The sequence below is a fragment of the Hypanus sabinus genome, chromosome 22, assembly GCF_030144855.1.
Source record: "Hypanus sabinus isolate sHypSab1 chromosome 22, sHypSab1.hap1, whole genome shotgun sequence".
NCBI lineage: Eukaryota > Metazoa > Chordata > Chondrichthyes > Myliobatiformes > Dasyatidae > Hypanus > Hypanus sabinus.
Window position 1 is genome coordinate 42,674,274 of NC_082727.1, and position 23,066 is coordinate 42,697,339.

General features: G+C 42.0%; 1 protein-coding gene across 2 annotated transcripts; it reads left to right on the top strand.

Annotated features, from left to right (window-relative positions):
- Positions 1-12,205: 12,205 nt before the first annotated feature.
- Positions 12,206-14,086, top strand: LOC132379773 (homeobox protein vent1-like). 2 transcript variants are annotated; one of them, XM_059948063.1, is made up of 3 exons: positions 12,206-12,980; positions 13,075-13,304; positions 13,611-14,086. In XM_059948063.1, the coding sequence occupies exons 1-3, from the start codon at positions 12,716-12,718 to the stop codon at positions 13,935-13,937; spliced, it is 822 nt and encodes a 273-aa protein (XP_059804046.1). In that variant the 5' UTR covers positions 12,206-12,715; the 3' UTR covers positions 13,938-14,086. The 2 variants fall into 2 exon arrangements, with proteins under 2 accessions (XP_059804046.1, XP_059804045.1); XM_059948062.1 differs by having other exon boundaries at positions 12,206-12,884.
- Positions 14,087-23,066: the final 8,980 nt, after the last annotated feature.

The following is a 23,066-nucleotide window of genomic DNA, read 5'->3' on the forward strand; positions in this document are numbered from 1 at the left end:
TTCCTTCACCACTGAAGAGATTTGGTATGTCAACAAATACACTCAAAAACTTCTATAAATGTGTCATGGAGAGCAGTCTGACAGGTTGCATCACTGTCTGGGGTGGGGCTGGGGCTTACTGCATAGGACGGAAAAAAGCTGCAGAGGGTTGTAAAGTCAGTCAGCTCCATCTGGGTACGAACCTACAAAGCACCCAGGACATCTTCAAGGGGTGGTGTATGAAAAAGGCAGTGTCAATTATTAAGGATCTCCAACACCCAGAGCATGCCCTTTTCTCACTGTTACCATCAGGTAGGAGGTACTCACTCAGTGGTTCAGGAATAGCTTCATCCCCTCTGCCATCCGATTCCTAAATGGACTTTGAACCCATGAACACTACCTCACTTTTTAAATATGGTTTGTTTTTGCATGATCTTTAATCTATTCAATATACTGTTATTTATTTTATTCTACATTATGTATTGCATTGAACTGCTATGTTAACAAATTTCATGACGCATGCCAGTGATAATAAACCTGATTCTGCTTCTGATATATACCTCATTCTCAGCACTCTCGTCTAACTTGAAACAACTTCAGAGAAATATGTATTCCCAAGGTCTCCCAGGCATTCAACATGCATGCTCTGGTCTGACTAAAATCTCTAAAATGTGCCATTTTACACTCGTTTGAATTAAATTCCAACTACCAGAATACCATTCCGATTGGTGTAATGGGGGAATATAATGTTGAGGGATATCAGCCAATACTGTACTTGGATGCAAGGCTTGCTCCTGCTACTAGGCCTTATGTTCTAATACCTTGATGTTTTAGTCACGATTAATATTGGAATTAGCTTATTTAAATAAATGGTTTAGATTAAAGGAAGCTTTCACTTGTAGATGTATCCCCTACAAGTGTCAATGTAGATACAATAGGAGAAAATCTGCAGATGCTGGAAATCCAAGGTACATAAAATGATGGTGGAAACAGGCCAGGCAGCCTCTATGGAAGTGAACAAAGAGCCGACGTTTTGGGCCGCGGCCGATGAGAAGTTAAAACAAGAAGTCGGGGGTGGGGGAAGAAGTACAAGGTGACATGACAGATGAAACCAGAAGGGGGAGGGGGAAGTTAAGAGCCGGGAAGCTGAAAGAGAGAAAGGGCTGGGGAAGGGGAAATCTGATAGGAGCCAGTAGAAAATCATGAAAGAAAGGGAAGAGTGAGGAGCACTAGAAGGAGATGGGTGGTAGGTAAGGGGATGAGGTGAGAGGGAAATGGGAATGGTGAAGCGGGGGGGAGGGGGTGCAAATGTTTACTTTTTTCCTTAGTTGCTGCCTGGCCTACTGAGTTCCTCCTGCATTTCGTGTGTGTGTTGGCAATGTAGTTAATCTTCTCAGATTAAATTCCCACGGACAGCAAAAACATAACGGAAATCGGCTGGTCTCCCGCATTAAATTTCAAGGAGGAGTGCAAATTATCACTCGCGACAATATGGTACTGTACAGCGATCGAATTCGCTCATTCACCTAAACTCTGAGCACAGTTCAGAAGTAATTTTTTTCCCCTACATTCGCGGTCAATTATTCACTCCCACAATTGACCAGGCTACTGTTCTCCTTTCAAACCGTCCGATAACTTCCACAGATACCTGAACGTCGCGATTCTTTGTTTTCACAATTCAAGTGATGTGTCGGTCCTCGAGACTAATTCACTGACCTCTCCCCCTTCTGAGTTGTAGAAATTTGTTCTGAACGTCTACGTTAACCCAGCATCACTAATAGTGGTTATGGGGGGGGGGGGGTGCTGAGAGCCAATTCACTCGAAGGAGCAAAACAGACTGGACGTCCTAACCATACGCGCCAGTTTCTTTGCCAACATGAAACTACTAGTGGCTTTGCACCTCCATGCGTACTATTATATGGCAAATGCCGGAAGAAGATAGCGACTTGTGGCCCGTTGTAACTAAAAGCTGAATTTTAAACCAATAAATGAGCCTTCCATTTCACATCGCTGCTGTATCCGCACACAGACGGGCGCCTGAAGTCTGGCGCTGAAGCGTGAATAAAAATAGTTTGGTTTGTGGTTGTTCCGATCGGTTGACTGTGATCAAAGCCTTGTGAACGGAGAGGAAAACAGTAAACCACTCAAGCAAATGCAAATTATACTATTTACAAATCATTTACAGTACTGTTGGGTTGCCGCTAATCCTTAAAAGAGCCCATCATCGCTGATGATATTTTAGCAGTAAGGTAAACCCGACCACAAAGACTGCGGTTTGTTTGAAGATGCCGCCGCTCTTTGAATCCTACTTTATGTCCATTCGGACTGAAATAAATGAGGTCACTTAGTTCCATCAATACACAAAGTCTAATTCAAGTTTACAGAGGGTGTAGAAACAAGTAAACATTTAAAGAAACATGTTATTTACAAAGCATCTGGTATCCAAGGGCTTCATAAGGAAAAGCACGGAATATATAAAGGGGAATGTTATGGGACATAGCTATCACCTAACATTGATCACATTATGGGCCGGAGCGGGCGCAGTAAAGATTTGCTAGATTGTTTCGGAATTGAAAGGGCTGGAATTTCCTTTCTCTTTAAAAGACAAGGGATGTGAGGACACTTTATCATAACGCAGTGGTGGTCATCTTAATCGCATCTTGAAGGAGATCAGAATCGGCCGGGAGGAGAAGTAGGAGACTGAAAAACCAACACTCAACACTTGACAAACAGCATCTTCCCCTCCGTCAGCAGATTTCTAAACAGTTCATGAACCGTGAACTCTACCTCACTATTCCTTTGCAATTGTATTTTATAGCAATGTTATGTATTTGCACTGTACTATTGTTGAAAAACAAATTTCATGTCATTCTGATTCAGATTCAGTTTTTTAATGAATAAGCTCTTTTTTGAAGGCAGAATGTGGGGAAATATAGACGATATTGCCTGTGGCATAATCCCAGTGAACTAATTGGCCCTTTGTGCGAAAATGAAGTTATAGCTCTGGGATTAATCAGTGCTTTCCAGCCACCTGTAAGGCCATGTTTTTCTTAATGTCCGGAATCCATAATTATAGATGCCGATCACCTGAACTATCTTCCCATGCAGTGGCTTTGATATTTTATACAGTGCCGATTACTTAACACTTTAACGCACTGAACAGTAAACGGCAGAAGATATGACCATATATCCGCAGGGAGAATGTGATTCTTGGGGTTCCACAGGGATCTGCCTGGAGCCCCAGTAGTTTACCATCTATGTGTAGATAGAGCATCAGCTGTTATACCATGATGTTCCCTCGAATGCAGGGATTAACAGCCCGGTTAATGTCATGGCGACTACTATTAAATGAGGGGCCCGTGAACCCCAAGTTGGGAACTGATTCCAACAGGTTTGCTGTAGATTTATATCAGCACAGCTTGGGAAATTTCCCAGCCAAAATCACAACAGGTTAATCTGGCCCAACTACAGCAAATCTGTTCAACCAAAAGGGAGAAATCAGATCGGAAGAAGTACGTGATTTAAATACGTTAGTTTAAACGCTTTTGATTATTTTAAGATAATGTGTTTTAAAATATTTTAACTTTTAATAATCGTTAATAACTTGAATGTTTGTGAATATCAAAACAATGCCAGGTAGGACAAACACAAGAGATCCGGCAAATGCTGGAAATCCAGAGTTAACTCACTCACATGCTGGAGGAATTTGGTAGGTCAGGCAGCATCAGTGGAGAGGCTAGAAGAACATAGAACAAATCAGCACAGGACAGGCCCTTTGGCCTATGATGCTTTGCTAAGCTAGTTATTTGAGTTGAACTGAATTAGCTTTATTTCTTAAAAACACAAAATGCTGGCAGAACTCAGCAGGCCAGACAGCTTTATTTCTTATATCCTTCACATACATGAGGAGTGAAAATCCTTGTGTTACATCTCCATCTAAATGTGCCATGTGCAATCTTAGTAATTTATAATAAATAGAACAGTCAATGTAATATAGAGTACAGTACACTCAAATCAATGAGAGTTCATCAGTCTGATTGTCTGGTGGAAGAAGCTGTTCCGGAGCCTGTTGTTCCTGGCTTTTATGCTGTGGTACCACTTCCCAGATGGTAGCGACTGGAATAGATTGTGGTTGGGATGGCTTGGGTCCCCAATGATCCTACACACCTTTTAACACACTTGTCTTTGTAAATGTCCTGAATCATGGGAAGTTCACAACTACAGATGTGCTGGACTGTCCACACCACTCTCTGCAGAGTCCTGCAATTAAGGAAGGTACAGTTCCCATACCAGGCAGTGATGCAGCCAGTCAGGATGCTCTCAATTGTGTCCCTGTAGAATGTTCTTAGGGTTTGGGGGCCCATTCCAAACTTCTTCAACTGTCTGAGATGAAAGAGGCGCTGTTTTGCCCTTTTCACCACACAGCCAGTGTGTACAGACCACGTGAGGTCCTCGGTGATGTGGATGTTGAGGAACTTAAAGCTGTTCACCCTCTCAACCCCAGATCCATTGATGCCAATAGGGTTATCCCGTCTCCATTCCTCCTGTAGTCCACAACCAACTCCTTTGTTTTTGTGACATTGAGGGACACCACTGTGTCGGAGAGATGACTTCTTCCCATTAACCCATTATTCCTAATTAATCTGATCACTCTGCCCTGTACATTGACTATCAGCTATCTATCTTTAACACCTCCCTGGCAATGCATTCCTTGCCACCATTCTCTGCATGTAAAAATACTTGCCTTTCACATTCCCTTTGTACGTTCCTTCTCACCTCACCAATGAGCCATTGGTGGCTATGTCATCAGCTGCTTAAACTCTAGTCTCTGGAAGGAATTCCTCAGCTCTCCTGACCTCTCCTCCTTGATACTTCAGACACTGCCAATATGTTGTTTGGTGTTAAATTTAATTTTATGTACCTCATGCCAAGCAGATTGGGAGGTTTTATTACATTTAAGACATTATGTTAATGCAAGTTGTTATTGCTGGATAGAAAATAAAGCTTGTCCCAAAGCAAGTTGCAAACCACACAATTGCAAGTTAAAAAACATAATCAGAAAAATTGGGCATAATGTAGCAGCTAGTGCAACACTATTACAGCTCAGAGGCATGGAGTTCAGAGTACAATCCTCTATAAGGAGTTTGCACCCTCCCATGGAATACATGGGTTTTTCTTGGGTCATTGAAAATTGTCCCGTATATCTCTAAATAATTATAATTTTTCAAATTTCATTAAGTACAAACATTTCCCTAATGTCCTTTAAGGAACTTAGCTACTTCTGTCAGGTACTGTATGTCCTACACTTGACATTAGACTATAGTACAGCAGGTCATCTGCAATCTGCACATAATCAAAATAGTCAGTTGATAATATGCTTGCCTCTGACTATGAAGGCAATTTGTTGTCCAACTCCAAAAAGCTTGAGTGCAAATATCTAAACTGATGGTCCATTGCATAACTGACAGAGGGTCCATTATCAGATTTGTTAACCAACGTGCTAGCTTCACTCTCGAGTGTACCACTGTTTGTTGGACTTTGTTGTGTGCATATCTTCTGCCACCTCTTCTATATTGCAAGAATGAATATTCACTTGATTTGCAAGTGGAAGATGTCATCCTCTTGCCATGCTACCAGGGATAGGATTCCTCTTGTCTTCACCTACCACCCCATCAGCCTCCATGTCCAGCACATATTCTCCAAAACTTCCACCACCTCCAACAGGATCCCACCACCTAGCAAATGTTTGCCTCCACCGCACCCCCCCCCCAACTTTCTGCCTTCCACAGGGATCGCTCCCTGTGTGACTCACTTGTCCATTTATCCCTCCCCATTGATCGCCCTCCTGGCACTTATGCTTGTAAGGAGAACAAGGGCTAGACCTGCCCCTACACCTCCTCCCTCACTACCATCCAGGGTCCTAATTAGTCCTTCCAGATGAGTCTGTTGGGGTCATTTACTGTGTTCAGTGCTCCTGGCGTGGCCTCCTGTACATTGGTAAGACCTGACATAGTTTGGAAGACCACTTCGCCAAGCATCTACACTTCATCTGCCAGATCAAGCAGGAGCTCCCTGTGGCCATCCATTTTAATTCCCATTCCCATTCTGATCTGTCTATCTATGGCCTCCTCCACTGTTGTGATGAGGTCACACTTAGGTTGGAGGAACAACACCCTATATTGCATTTGGGTAGCCTCCAACCTGATGGTATGAACATCAATTTCTCAAACTTCCCGTAACATCCCTAGCACCCCACCCACTCCATTTCCCATCCCCTTTTTCCACCAATCAACTTCCCAGCTCTTTACTTCATTCCTCCCCCTCATCTATCATCTGGTGGTTCTCTGTCCCCTCCCCCCACATTTTAAATCTACTCTTCAGCTTTTTTTCCCCCAGTCCTACCAAAGAGGTTTGGCCTGAAACGTCGACTGTACTTTTTTCCATAGATGCCGCCTGGCCTGTTGGGTTCCTCCAGCATTTTGTGTTCGTTGCTCTTTATATTTGTAGATTTGCTGAATGAAATATTTTGGGGAGAAATTGAGTCCATTATGTTTATAACTGATTTTTACCTTTTGTGGGAAGGCATTTCGTAGGTTGGCCTGCAAGGTGCTTTCTTACAACTTGACTCAATGGAACGAAAATCCAGGTCATTTCATTTTATTTAAAATAACTTCTAAAGAACTGTTGAACCACTTCCACAATCCATGCAAATACAAGTTTTTGTACTGAAATGTCTCATCAATCTGCGAATAAGCTTCCAAAAATGTAACTATCCCAGAGCTGTTCGAACACAGACCGGCAAATCTCTTAAATTCAATGTTTCTTTTCTGTAGCATCTAGTGTTTTGAAATAATATTTTGGGAATTTAATGGGCGAATTACAATTTTAACTGTAAATCGGCTCTCAAACTGACTACGGCCGTATGAATAATGACGGTGGGGACAGCGGCGAGTTGGATCGGTTACCAGTACAACTGTCAACCTGTTCTTTGATTTTTAAGGCAACTTCAAACCTGTCCTGACGAGGTTTCCTCCGGCTGCAAAGAGTGCGAGGCGGGGCGGACTACCTGCACGTTAATTAACGTCTTTTCCCTTTCTCGGATTCATCACAAATAAAGCGAGGGTTTGTTCAGACCGCCTGAGAATTTGCATGTCTGAAGAGGCATCAAAGGAAAGATAATAAGCAAACAGCGGGGGCTAGTTCGAACTAATTAAAGGCATCAATGAAATGCTTTGGGAATCGGCAAAGCTGCTAATCGTTGGCGCCGTCAGGTCTGTGTGTGCCCGCTATAGTCGAGGCTGTACCTGGGGTGACACTGTTTTGTAAATCCCAGAAACTTTCTCCCATTCCTCCTGCCTTTTCCATCAGTTGGTTTAAATCCATAATAAGAAACTTGCTTTCTTCGTTCTAGCTCCAATTTTGTACATCGCCCTTTTCTGCCATATTTTGTAAAATGGATACTATGAAGAGTTTATAGCGCGCACTAAATTACTTAAAGGGATGTATTTTCAGAATTAGCGCCTATTTCACTGGAAGGCAGACGCGGAATCCTCGAAACGTGTGAAAAGATTGAATTCGAATGAAAACCTTTGTCGGTAAAGTGAGAAATCCCATTTGAACCCAACTAAACCACGTTCTGCATTAGATTGTGGAACTGATAAGGACAATAAACATTTCAGTTAACTTCACTTGGATCGGTTTCACTAGTTAAAATCACTTTCACAATTTGGCCAAGTGCTATTGGAAGAAAGTCTTTATATTCAAACATTCACACGTATGTAACAAAAGTTGAGCTCTTTGTAGACTCGGGAAATCTGCTCTGAAGGGCTGCATAAATCATTTATGAGAATTTTTAGCAAATATCCACGTTTTTATGCACTGCGTAGTTGAGTTTCGCAGTGCATCCTGTAGTTAATAGGACCCAACCCCAAATAATGTTAATAGTGTGACAATAATAGCGTGGAGAATAAACAAAGGAGATGAAAGGTGGTGGTGTGTAGGCCAGGACTCCGCACGCGATCCTGTTGGACGAGGTATTGGGGGATCGCTCAGCAGGCAGGACGCTTACCTACTGGGTTAATTGTTTTCATTTACTCCTTGATCGTCTGACACATCAACAGTCAGTGTCACTGTTCATGGTGTGAACCTGCTCTCCGGCAGGTCTAATGCAAATTAAAAGTGCTTCGCAGCGGATTTAATCGATTTACAATTGAGAGGATATCGAACTGCAAACTTAATTCAAGTTTGACTGTCAAGGCTTCAAGCAGTTTGGTTCAGCCTAAGACGCTGGCCGTGTAAAACGAATGAAGCCAGCGACAGGCCGCCGAGATAGCGGCAAACTCTGAAACAGATGACTTTCATCTTCCCGGATACGCAACTAACGAAACTTGGTGCAATCCAAGTCAGATACGTAGGGGCTGTGGTGTTGAAACTGAAGTAGCGTTAGTATTAGTCCAAGTTGCCCCTTGTATTTGGAGAGATAACAGCAGGGAGAGAATATATACCTTTAATGTTTATAGAAGGTCTTGTAACTGCGTAATAAACCAATACCCCTCAACAGATCACATACAGAATCGACCTTCTCCCGCTGCTGAGTGCTTTCACATTTGCTATTACTATTACAATTGTGGCAATACCAGCAAATCCCTAGGCCACCCGGTCCCTCAAACTTGCACCGCAATTTAATACGATTTTGGCTGAGCTAAATGCAATTTTAACTCCATATTTAGACTATCCGTGTCACCTTTCACCTCCTCAATATTACATATCAATTTGCCTTAAAATATACCAAATTATCTTAAGATATATCAAATAGATTGTAAAAGTAATTTATTCTTGAGAAAATTCAGGTCCCTTTTAAACCCTATAGATATTGATTCTGAACGTTTGTGTATTGCACTTGATGTGAATCACACAGGTCAACATCCAGCATCTGCAGATTTCCTCGTGTTTGATGGTTCTTCAAACATAGGTTCCAGAAGAAGCATTCTTTGGTAATCTTTTTACATTCCAATAAACAGGCATTTTTAGAAAGGATAGACCTGAAAAGAATGGTCTCTTTCTTATTTTTATTAGGGCTGCAAATCTACAATATAAAAAATTAAAAATCATATATCAAACCTACATGATATGTACTACTAATTTTCCATCAACAATGACATACAATTTCATACCTTGGTCACAATAACATCTTTTCCTGTATAAAATACATTTTCCTAAATATATTATTCAAATAACAGAGAAATTAATGTTAAGGAACTTATCAATTGTATAGATCGACATGGAAAGATCTCAAATCTGACAGGTCATTTGACAAAGAGATATAGACTTACCAAACAGAATAAGTATTTTGCACCAGTCCTCGCTGTGGAAGACACTAGAAGTATTGTGGAACTTCCAGGTGTCAGGGGGCATGAAGTGGGTAAAGCTCCATAACTAGAGAGAAGATTCTTGGGAAAGTGAAAGATCTGAAGGTAGATAAATCACCTGGATTAGACAGTGTACACCCAGAGTTCTGAAAGAGGTGGCTGAAGAGATTGTGGCAGCATTAGCTATGATCTTTCAACCACCACTAGAATCTGGTATGGTTCCAGAAGAGTGGAAAATTGCAAATGTCATTGCACTCTTCAAGAAGGGAGTGAGAAAGAAGAAGCTAAAGGCCAGTTAGTCTGACCTCTGTGTTGGGAAGATGTTGGAGTTGATTATTAAGGATGTGGTCTCAGGGTACTTGGAGGCACATGATAAAATAGGACATAGACAGCATGGCTTCCTCAAGGGATAATCTTGCCTGACGAATCTGTTGGAATTCTCTTGAAGAAGTAACAGACAGGATAGACAAAGGTGATTCAGCTGTGTACTTGGATTTTCAGAAGGCCTTTGACAGGGTGCCACACATGAGTCTGCTTAACAAGCTACTAGTCCATGGTATTACAGGAACTATTCTAGCCTGGATAAAACAGTGAACGATTGACAGGAGGCAAAATGTGGGAATAAAGGGAGCTTTTGCTGATTAGCTGCCGGAGACTAGTGATGTTCCACAGGGGTCTTTATTGGGACCGATTCTTTTTATGTTACATATCAACGATTTAGATGATGGAATTGATGGCTTTGTTGCAAAGCAAAGTTCGCAGATAGTTTTGAGGAATAGAGAGGCTACAGAAGGACTTCGACAGATTATAAGAATAGACAAAGAAATGGCAGATGGAATAAAGTGTCAGGAAGTGTATGGTCAAGCACTTTGGCAGAAGGAATGAAAGGGATGATTATTTTCTAAATGGAGAAAAAATACACAAAAATGAGATGCAAAGGGACTTGGGAGTCCTTGTGCAGGACTCCCTAAAGGTTAATTTGCAGGCTGGGTCAGTGGTGATGAAGGCAATTGCAATGGTAGCATTCATTTCAAGAGGACTAGAATATAAAAGGAAGGATGTAATGTTGATACATTTAAAAAGCACTGGTGAGATCTTTCTTGTAGTATTATGAGCAGGTTTGGGCTCTTAATCTTAGAATGGCTGTGCTGAAACTGGAGAGGGTTCAAAGAAGGTTTACAAAATGATTCCAGGATTGAATGGCTTATCATATTAAGCCTGTCTGATGGCTCTGGGCCTGTATTCACGAGAATTCAGGAGAATTATCTCATTGAATCCTATCAAATAGTGAAAGGCCTTGGTGGAGAGGATGTTTCTTATGGTGGGAGAGTCTAAGACAAGAGGATACAACCTCAGTAAAGAGGAACATCCTTTTAGAATGGAGATGAGCTGGACTTTCTTTAGCTAGAGAATGGTGAATTTGTGGAATTCTTTTCCATAGGCACCTGTAAGGCTACGTCTTTATGTATATTCAAGGCAGAGGATGATAGATTGTTGGTTGGTCAGGGCATGAAGGGATACAGGGAAAAGGCAGGAGATTAGGGCTGAGAGGAAAATTGGATCAATCATGATGAAATGGCAGACTAGATGGGCCAAATGGCCTAAATTTGCTCCTATATCTTATGGTAAGATGGTGAAATAAAGTAATCAATTACCATGTTGCAGGTTACCAACTGGTTATAAACTAATTGTAGTTTCATATTCACTTTCTGGAGAAATTGGAGTTAATATGGTGATTGATGTGGTATCAATAAGAAGATTATTTAAAGGGGACTTATTTCTGAAGACACTAACGTTCAGCAACAGAGCAGTGTAATTAGTTTGGATACACTAACCCACTGAAAAGATGCTTTTATTAATGAAACGTTATAAATCTATCAGGTGTAATTGTATTGAAATGTTTCATGAGTCAGAGTCCAAAATAAAGCAAGTTAACACTCCAGAGTAATAGAGATAAGAACCGGGCCCTGTGGCCCAACTGTTGCATGTCTGCCAAGATACCCATCCAAGCTAGTCCCATTTGGCCCATCCCTGTAAACTTTCCTTATTGATGTACCTTTTAAATGTTGTTAATGAGCTTGCCTGAAACACTTCCTTATAGTGACAATCTTCTGGTGTAAAACTTGCCAACCCGGCTGCTATTAATTCTCTCCCCTCTCACTTAGCCATGCCCTCTAGCTCTTGATTCCCCAAACCATGTGCACTGATGCTATCTATGCCCCTTATAATTTTAAGCACTGGTGTAAGATCACACCTCCTTCTCTAGTTAAATAAAATGTGGTTTGCTGCTTTGAATGGACCAACCATTGTTGGGATTTAAATTATAGGTTGATACTGTGGCTTTAGTTATAACCACATTAACAATTATAGTTTTAGCTAAAACAGGCGTGCTGATTAATGGGTATTGGGCAAGTTCCCTCTCCAAGGAAACCTCTGGCCAGTACTCAATAATTCATGTAAATAAACTTACACCTGCAGAGTCTGGTGGCATCATGCGGCTTGCTGGAAAATTTCAAGTGAAGCCGAGATCACATTGAGATCAGTCGTGATCTCATTGGATGACAACACTGACTTTGGGAGCTTTGGCTCCTAATTCAAATTTTGGCGCGAAACTGATAGACGGATATGAGGACCGGAGAGGATTATATCTTCATCCCAGGCATTTGTAGGAGTCTGAAAGTAACTGCTTTAAAGTCGCCCTTGTCATTTGAAACGTTATTTCAATATAACTGAGGATTCGTGGCCTGTAGTGTAACAAGCTCTACTCTTCCTCGCCACCAAGAACGCGATTTCGAAAATAGATTCCGTCTGCTTTCTAAACTTCCAATGTATTATGAAGAGAACATTAAATTGGGTAAGCATAAATAATTGAGATTCACGTAGTGAACTATTCCCTCTAGTTTCAACTGCTTGCTGCCAACCATTTGCCGTTCTGAGAAGCAGCAACATGTAGTTCGCATTTAATTGTTGGCAGTTTCGATTCATGGGCTCATTAATGACAGGTCGGAAGCGCTTTGCGAATTGCCGACAGCGATTCCAACAGAAAACGATACCTGCTTGGTGTGTGAAAATATATATTGCTTTGATTATTTATCATGCCTATTTGCGAAACAGCAAGGATCCCTCAGATTCCCCCATTCAAAAAGGCCAGAGAGAAGCGCCGCAGACTTGGTGGAGCCAGCGTTCACGGATTTGCCGGATACTCAAACACATTAATGATTTCCTAAATTAGAGCCAATTGTTCGGCATTGTCTGCCCGTTATCTTTGCTTTGAAGTATTTTCACACATGGAAATTGCCGCTGAGCAAGGCCACATAAATTAAGGTGGAGGCTCACGACACGGACTCCAAATTCGAGGCAGAAGGAAGATGGTGAAAGGAAACTTTTCAATTGATTGGCTCGCTCGAAGTAGCCACGAGGTGTATAACGAGAAGACGCCTGGTGAAGGTTCTCCGGGGAGTTGCAAACCATCTGTGCCCCTCACTCAGAATTCTCCCGCAGAAGACTCCACTGTTTCCTGCCTACAAGCACTACCAGGTACCGGTCACTCTACGCTTGAAATGCAAAGACTGTCGCTGCTTGGGATGGGCGATGGTGACCGAGAGCATCCTCTAAGGGAGGGTCTGACTATTAGTAAAACATTGTTAATAACCCACTACGAGTTGCGATTCCGGATTCTGCGCCTAACACTGCAGACCCTCACGGTGCATCTTTGCTTAACCCACAGGTCAGGAGGATTACTGGAGTTCGGAGAGCGATTCCGGCCGTTCGGAGGGCTCGGCTGGGGACGACCGAGGGAGAAGCGTGGGTTGTGGTTGTGATGTCCCCCGCCGAGTGCGCACCGCATTCACAGCACAGCAGATCCACAAACTGGAAAAGAAGTTCAAGCGGCAGACGTACCTGGGGGCGTCCGAGAGGAGCAAACTGGCTGCTTTACTACACCTGTCCGAAACCCAGGTGAGTGTGTCTTCCTGGCAGCTCTTACCAGACACTCTGGTATATTTTAATCTATCTGTACACAGAGGGATTGTTTGAAGATACAAAAATAAAACCGTTGGATGTTGAAATGTGAATTTTAAACGACTTATAAGCACTGAACGGATCAGGAAAAGGGAAACCATGTTGGAATTCCGACTCCATTCGGAACTAGAAATGGGAAATATTTAATTTGGCAGGGAAAGGTGGATAGGGAAACCTGAGTAGTATTATGTGGAATTAATTCTGGCTGCGTTTTTTAACTTGAATTTCCTTTCACCCTCCTAGGTGAAGACATGGTTTCAGAACCGTCGAATGAAGCTAAAACGCCAACTGCAGGATCTGTGCTCTGTTTCCTTTGCCACTCCTGCTTTGACCCATTCGGTGCCGATCAGGGAGCCGCTCTTCGGCCCGTGCACTTTCCCCGGGTACTACATGAACGATCATGGCGTTCTCCACGCCACCAGTAGCCCCCATCGCCACCCACGGCCCGTCTACCCACAGCTGATCCACGGCCACCGTCCGAGTGTGGAGCAGAGCCTCTCGCGGTACCAGCCTTGCGTTTACCCGCTGATGTTGAACTCCTCTCCAGCTGGATTACATGTCTATTCCTGAGCGCTGTCACGGCGCAGCAATCCTATACTGGCGGACTTTTCAGAAAGCGAAGGCGTGGCGCACCGTCAGCCAAGTTGGTAAATGTGAGATGACGTGCTGGTTTATTTAAAACTCTATTTAAAAGTTTGTAAATTTTCAGTCTATTTTGATTATAAAACTGACAGTTGGAAACTTTTCGATTCTGTGCTGATTCAGTACGCTGTTAGAAGCGTTCACCAGATCATAAACCGGAGTAAGAATCCCGCTCTGGAAGCGGCCAAGACACACACGATTCAGTTTCAACGATAGTGGAGGGCTGGATAGGTGAACTAGTGAAATGATGTAGAACAAACAATTTTTCACAGACATCATCCAGGACAACAATGTCTTTGTAAAGAAATATTGTAGACGGAACAGTTCGGAAACATAAAAGGAGCGTTATGGGTATATTTGATTGTCAACGTGGCCTTCAGCAAGACGTTAGTATAGTCCCAAATTAATTGCAAAAACGGTAATCTAGGGTCTGAAAATTAGTATTATGCAAGGATAGCTGTAATGGTGGCAATCCTACAATCGGAACTGCGAAATGTTATTTATTGAGCTACAGCAATCTCTTATTTTAACTCTAGATTTGTGGGAGCAATTTGCAATGACCGATTAACCTATCACTCAGTAGGTCTTTGTGGGCTATAGGAGAAAACCCATGTGGTCATGAGAATGTACAAATTCCTCAGATAGCAGCTGGAACTGAACCTGGGTCACTGGTACTGTTAACAAGTGAATCACTACGCTACCACACCATCTGATGACATTTTTGGATGGTGAAGGGGGTTTTCCTTTCAGTTCAGTGGTTAAGAGATGTGGATAACAAGAGTAAAAGGATTACGGGCTAATGGAAATATTTCTGGTTTAAGTGTGAAATGTATTGCCTGTAAAGGAATTGGAGAGATGCACTCAATACTGTTTTACACAGTGGAGGAGGCTAATGGATTACCTGATGTAGGTATACAATGTACAGAGGGGAATAGATCTACAATAGAGAGGGGAATATTTTTCTTATGATGGGGGAAGTTTTAAGGTTAAAAGTAAAAGATTCTGAGTGGTTGGGAGTGTGGAATACACTGCCTGAAAAGATGGAGGTGGATACACTCAGATATTTAAGAAGCATCTAACAAAAGCTTTATTTGCCAAGACAATAGAATGCTACAGGCTTAATGTGGGTAAATGGGTATCCTGGGCTGCACGTAGTGTGGACTGAAGAGGCTGATTACAATAGTTACACCATGAAAAGTGAACTACAAGGTCTGAAAGCTGTCTGCTGGCATAGATGTGATTGTCCAAGGAGTCCCTGTAGCAGAAATTGACTGTTTAATACAGCATTGCAGTAAAGCTGCATTCCTTGAGAATGTTCTTTTGCCTATCCAAGACGTTTGTGGAAAAGGCCAAGGAATTACATGAATAGCAGGACATTCCATGACTGAATTCTGCAACTATATGAGTTTTAAATTTGTGCCATAAAAGTGGCGGAATGTGGGCAGTGGGAAATTGACTGAAGGGTTTCTTGGCCAGAATACTATGTAGAATTCTAAAATATAAACTGCCCAGTAAAATGTGTTTACTGAATTATTAACTAAGAATCCCTGGTACATTCATTGACAGGTTGAAGAATTGTAGCTTCCAAACATGGTAAAGTAGTGATCCAATCTGCACAGCACTAATTACTTGATTTTGGCCCTTGCTTGTCAAATGTTTCAGATATAATTGCAGTGCCAAATGAATTACAGTCACAGTGACTAGACTGGCGCCAGCTTCTTGCATATTGACAAAAGTGTCATCCAAGCTTCACAAATCTTTGCATTCTCTCAAGCTCAAAGGCAGGGAATAAAAGAATGCCTATATTTCCATAAAGCACAAATGGGGGAACTATAGAACATTAATGAAGGCCCTGCCACTTTACATATACACTCTGCATCTCATACCTACAGTGCCTACCCTACTGTGTTTTCATATGCTCTGCTGATTGTCTTGACAATCTGTTGATTGTCACTCTTGTCACCTCAGCTATTCCTTTATCTAGTGTCACATCTCAGATACTCCTGAACCTAGTGTCACTTCATGTACATACAATAGTGTGATGTCACTATTCTTTGTCATCAATATATCCGAGGATTTTTCCTTGGGCAAGTGTCATTAAACAAATGCATAATGTACTTTCTTTGAAGCTTGTGTAGATTAGACATTTTACCAAAAACTTCGACAAATTTCTATCAATGTGCAGTGGATAGTATCCAAACCGGTTGCATCATAGCCTGGTATGGAAACACTAATACCCAGGAATGGAAAGTGGTCAATCACAGGTTAAACCCTCTTCACTATTGAGTACATTTACATGGAACACTGCTACAAGAAAGTAACACACATTATCAAAGACCCTTTTCATCTCTTCTTGGTACTATCACCAGGTAGGATGTAGAGAACCTTCAGCCCCACACCACCAGGTTCAGGAACAGTTATTATGCTACAAGTATCGCCCTCCTGAACCAGAGTGGATAACTTCTTTCACCACAACTTTGACATACTCACTTTCAAAGACTTCTTACAACTTATGTTCTCAGTATTATTTTTATATGCAGTTCATCTTATTTTTTGCGCATTAGTGTTCATTAGTCTTTATTCATCAAAATTTTTCATAATCTATCTTTTCTTGTAAATGCTTGTAAGAAAATGAATTTCAAGATAATATAATGCTAACATAAATGCACTTATACAAAAAACAACTTTATATTTAAACATAGGTGCACAGTGAATTTTTGACATTCGTAGATCATAGTCAACCCAGGATCAGAGACCCACAGAGTGAGAACAGCACAGGCTCAGTCTGTTATTTTGAGTGTGATTGGCAATCGGAATAAAAGGGTGTTTCTTCAGATTACTACAATTCATAAGACAAAGTGAAGTTAAAATCTTTAATTAGAGCAGTTATTTTTTGAAATGGAATAAAATCCCTAGGGTGATTAATATTGTGATTTACATTCTTTGATGAAAAATGGCAGAAAATAGGAGCTCAGTTAAAAGATGAGCCTCTTCTACTTGGATTATATTTTAAATTATGGGACAAATTTATATTGAAAAGCTGGCTGCATGTGAGTATTCGCAAATGGCCTGGATGACTCTACTCAGCCGAAGGACAAGAGGACTGGGAGGGAATGGGTGATCCTCAGATAGAGAAAGGGAGACAGGGAAACCTTAGGGTGCTAATCATCCCGAATCTTTTTTTCTGCAAGGGGGCAGGTTGTATAATGAAAGCTAAAGCATAGGATATGTCATCATGTGTGATTCTACCTGTCCCATTGCAGGAAGGATGTAGCAGCTTTGGAAAGGGTAAAGCATAGGTTTACCTGGAAGCTGCCTTGATTAGACAATATGGTGTGTCAGTCCAATCACAAACAAGAGAAAATTTGCAGATGCTGGAAATCCAAGCAACATCCACACAACATTGGAGGAACTCAGCAGGTCAGGCAGCATCAATGGGAAAGATTACAGCCAATGTTTCAGGCTGAAACCCTTCATCCGGACTAGAGAAAAGAAGGTGAGTCAGAGTAGGAAGGGGAGGATGAAATTCAAGGTGATAGGTGAAACCAGGAGTGGGGGAAGGATGAAGTAAAGAGCTGGGAACTTGATTGGTGAAAGAGTTACTGGGCTAGGGAAAGGGGAAGGAGAGGACAAAAGGACTTGGAAGAATGAAAAGGGGGAGGGATGGGCAGGTAAGGAGATAAGGTGAGAGAGAGAAAAGGGAACAGGGAATGGTGAAAGGGGGGCATTACTGAAAGTTCCTTCATGCCATCAGACTGGAGGCTACCTAGCCGTAACTTAAGGTGTTTCTCCTCCAAATTGAGAGTTCCCTCATTGCAGCAGTAGAGGAGACCATGGACTAACATGTCAGCATAGTGATGGGAAGTGGAATTAAAATGACCAATTAAACCACCAACCTTTGGACAGTGGGAAGAAACTGGAACACCCGGAGGAAATCCACGTAGTCACGGGGAGAACGCACAAACTCCTTACAGGCAGCGACGGAAAAGAACCTGGGTCACTGGTATCGTAGAGTGGTGTGCAAACCACTACACTACCATGTTGCCCCTCAGCAAATTTCAAAGGAAGTTGCTGAACCAATGATGTTCAAAAATTGCATTTGAATGCTCTGATTGCCTGTCTTTTCAGGAATTTTAATATCTCATGTGTTTGGGGCATAATTAAAAAGTGCCATTTTCAGCATCACCATTAAATACTTACAGCTTGAATTCAAAGGCTCTTGTATCGTCAAACATAACACCAGATCCCTGTAACTTGGTGTTCAAGTAATCTAAATGTGAAAGGAAATCTGCAAAAGATGTCAATCTACAAATCCACATAATGTAACTGAGCTTGACAAAAACATTTTTCACTTGTCAAAACAGATGAATTGCATCAACACACTGTCTTGTTTGAAGACAGACTCCTATGAAGCCAATGAATACAGTACTGTTGTATGTAAGTAGTCTTGTATACACTGAGTTCACCTTAGTAAATTCTGAAATTGGCTTTTTTTTATCAAAACACGTCCACAAAATAAAATTAATTGCCTTGGTTACAACTTTCATCACACCAAGTTCCTTAAGGCTAGCTTTTGCGCACAGTGTTTGTTCACATCACACACAGCCCCTCATGGTCCCAGAACACATTCTACACAGTCAGGAAAACTCACCAAGTCTCTACTGACCAAGCTTCCTGACAAGCTGCCCCTCTGCTTGGCATGGAAACTCCACTGTCATAAACCAGCACACTTTACAATGGGTGGTCAAAACTGCCCAATGCACGAGCCCACAATCAAAAAGACATAAATACAGCAAGGTGCTGGAAAAGTGGTATTAGCATCATGAAGGATACGACCACCCTGCTCATGCCCCACTTTTCTCAGGGAAGAGGCTATGTAGAATCCACAATAGGACTACCTGACTCAAAAATAGTTACTTTCCCCAAGCAGTAAGTCTGATCAACACCTCCACCCACTAACTCCACCAGTACTCATATTTTTTTTCCTGTTAGGCACCTTATGTACAGCCTAGTGTCACTTTATGGTCATACAATCAATGTATATAAGCTATCTTATATATTTATTGCATTTAAAAATTATTATTGTTGCTTATTTGTGTTTTTTGTGCTGCATTGGATCCAGAGTAGCAATTAACCAATTTTTACCAATCAAACTGGATGCACCATAGTTGTCACAGAAACTATTTTTGAAACTAATTTGTCGACCAGACCATTCTTTTACTGGTGCCTTACATACGTTTACACTCATTGGGCATTTTATTATGTGATTCCTGTACCTAATAAAGTAGCCTCTGAGTGTATGTTTGCAGTCTTCTATCTCTGTATCCCATCCACTTCCAAGTTTGATGTGTTATGCATTCGAAGATGTTCTTCTGCACAACACTGTTGTAATATATGATTATTTGAGTTATTGTCAGCTTGAACCAATCTGACCATTCTTCTCTGATCTTTCTCATTAACAAGGTATTTTTACTCAGAACTGTGGCTCACTGGATGATTATTGTTTTTTTTTGCACCATTCTCTGTAAGCTCTCAAGACTGTTATGTGTGAAAATCCCAGGAGATCAGCAGTTTCTGAGATAATCAAACCACCCCATCTGGCACCAACAATCATTCCATGGTCAGCCAATTGGATCACAATTCTTCCCCGTTCTAATGCTTGGTCTGAACAAGAACTGAGCCTCTTGACCATGTCTGCATGCTTTTATGCACTGAGTTGTTGCCACGTGATTGGCATTAATGTGCAGGTGTACCTAATAAAGTGGCTAATGAGTGTACTTCAACTCCGGTGTTTGGTATCTCATCAAAATTGAACAATAATGATTAGTCCAGCCTATGGTGTAACATCAAAGTTTTCATCAAGGAAATGGAAATAAATTTGAATGAACTAATACCTTTTGTTATTTGTTCTCCTATGTTTGATCCCATCATTAATATTCTAAGTTTTCACACTATATGTTAATGATCTGGATGACAGAATTGATGGTTTTGTGGCTAAGTCTGTGGACGATATGTAGATAGGTAAAAGGGCAGGTGGTGTTGAGGAAGATGTTAGTCTGCAGAAGGATTTGGACAGATTAAGAGAATGGGCAAAGAAGTGGCAGGTGGAATACAGTGGACAGAAGTGTACGCTTGTGCACTTTGATAGAAGGAATAAAAATACAGCCTGTTTTCTAAATGGGGAGCGAATTCAAAAATCAGAGGTGCAAAGTGACTTGGTAGTCCTTGTGTAGGATTCCCTAAAAGTTAACTTGCAGGCTGAGTCAATGGTAAGGAAGGCAAATGCAATGTTAGTATTATTAATTTCTTTCTCGATGGGCTGCAATCAGCATGAGAGTTTGTTCATTGGTTATGCAGCCGGAGGTTTGAGAAGAGCTCGGTTGCTTTTCAACTCCTTTTTGGCAGGCTGCAATCAGAACAAGCAGTCATTTGCTGCTGACAGCGCATGGTTTGAAAAGAGCTCAGTTGCTTCTTGGCTGTCTTTTGGTCAGTGCAAGACATCATTTGTGAGTGACACAGTGCAAGGTTTAAAAAGGGCTCGGGTGCTTTTTGGTTCTTCCTCAGCACGCTGCAATCAATAAACAGGAGGCGTATGCTGAGCTGCTGCTGTTGCGGGGGCAATGTCAGACTGATCTGGCTTTGGCTCAACAGGCTTGAGCAAACACAGACAGAGGCTCTAAGTAAGTAAGATTTTAGCACATAGAAAGTACACTGAGAATGGGTTCGGCAGTAGTGGTGTGCTTTTTGTGTGAGATGTGGGAACTCTGGGAGACCTCCAGTCTCAGTGAAAACTACATTTGTACAAAGTGCATCGAGCTGCAGCTCCTTAGAGCCCATGTTGAAGAATTGGAGCTGTAGCTTGATGACTTTCGGCTCAAATAGGAGAATGAGGAGGTGATAGCTTGGAGTTACAGTGAGGTAGTCACGACCCTGAATTGCAGGAGGCAGGTACCTGGGTGGCTGTCAGGAGAGGGAAGAGGAATAGGCAGCCAGTGCAGCGTATCTCTGGTCATTCACCTCAGTAATAAGTATACTGCACCGCTTTAGATACTGTTGAAGCAGGCAACCTACCGGGGCTACAGTGACCAGGTCTCTTCCTCCGATTCTGGCTCTGTGGCTCAGAAGGAAAGGCCGGGGGGTGAAGAAGAGGGCAGTAGTGAGAGGGGATTCCAAAAGCAAAGAAGCAGAAAGCAAAGTCTGTGGACGTGAAAGAGACACCCTGAATGGTATGTTGCCTCCCAGGTGCAAGAGTCAGGGACGTCTCTGATCGGGTCCACAACATCCTAAAGGGGAAGGGTGAACCGTCAGAAGTTGTGATATATATTGATACCAACAACATAGGTAGGAAAAGGGAGGTGGTCCTGAAGAGAGAATATGGGGAGTTAGACAGAAATGTGCAAAGCAGGATATCCAGGGTAGTAACCTCTGGATTGCTGCCTGTGCCACATGCCAGTGAGGGTTAGAATAAGATGACCTGGTTAATGAATGCATGGCTGAAGAATTGATGCAGGGGTTGGGTTTAATTTTTCTGGATCATTGGGATCTCTTCTGGGGAAGGTATGGCCTGTAAAAAAAGGATGTTACACCTGCACCAGAGGGGGACTATTATCCTTTTGGGCATGTTTTCTGGAGCTGTTGAGGAGGGATTAGACTAATTTGGCAGGGGAACTTGAGTGATAGGGTTGAGGATGGGGCAGTAGGTATTCAACTGGCAGCAGTATTTAGTGAGATTGTGAGGAAGGACAGGCTGATGATAGGGCAAAATTGCTGTCAGTGGGATGAGGTGCAGTGCAACAGGAGGGCAAAATCAAAATCAAAAGTTTTACATTTGAATGCACACATACGGAATAAGGTAGATGATCTTGCAGAGCGTTAGAGATTGGCAGGTATGATGTTGTGGCATCTCTCAGTCATGGCTGAAGGAAGATCATAGTTTGGAGCTTAACATCCAAAGATACACATTGAATCTTAAGGATTGGTATGTAGGCAGAGGAGGTGGGGTGACTGTTGGTAAAAAAATAAAGTCAAATGCTTTGAAAGAGGTGACACCGGATCGGAAGACGTAGCATCCTTGTGTGCAGAGTTAAGAAACTGCAAGGGTAAAAAGATCCTGATGGGTGTTATATACAGGCTTCCGAACAGTAGCAAGGATGTGGGCTACAACTTACAATGAGAAATAGAAAAGGCTTGTAAAAAGGGCAATGTTGTGACGATCATGAGAGATCACAATATGTGGGAGGATTGGGAAAACCAAAAGGGAATTTGTAGAATGCCTATGAGATTTTTTTTAAAGAAGCTTGTGACTGTGTCCACTAGGGAATCAGCTATTCTGGATTTGGTGTTATATAATGAACCAGATTTGCTTAGAGAGTGTAGGATAAAGGAACCCTTAGGAGAGTGATCGTAATATCATAGAATTCACCTTGCAGTTTGAGAAGAAGCTAAAATCAGATGTATTGGTATTCCAGTGGAGAAAAGGGAATTACAGAGACATGAGAGAGGAGCTGGCCAAAATTGAATGGAGTAGCAATGACTGGTATTTCTGGGGGCAATCCAGAAGGTGCATGAAAGATACATTCCAAAGAGGAAGAAGTATTCTAATGGGAGGATGAGGCAACCATAGCGGACAAGGGAAGTCAAAGACAGCACAAAAGCTATAAAGAAGGATGAGGATCAGAGTACTTGGAGGTACAGGATAAAATTGGCCAATATCAGCATGACTTTCTGAAGGGGAAATTCTGATGATAAATATCACTGAAACCTATTGAATATTGAAAGGTCTAGACAGAGTGGATGTAGAGAGGATGTTTCCTACAGTGCGGAGTGTAGGACCAGTGGGCACAGCCTTAGAATAGAGGAATTCATTGCCACAGATGGCTTTGGAAGCCAAGTGAGTGGGTGTATTTAAAAGAGAGGTTGAGAGGTTATTAATTAGTAAGGCTGTCACAGGTTATGGGGAGAAGGCAGTAGAATGGGCTGAGAGGGTTACTAAATCAGCTATGATGGAATGGCGGAGCAGATTTGATGGGCCGAATGGCTCAATCCTGCTCCGATGTC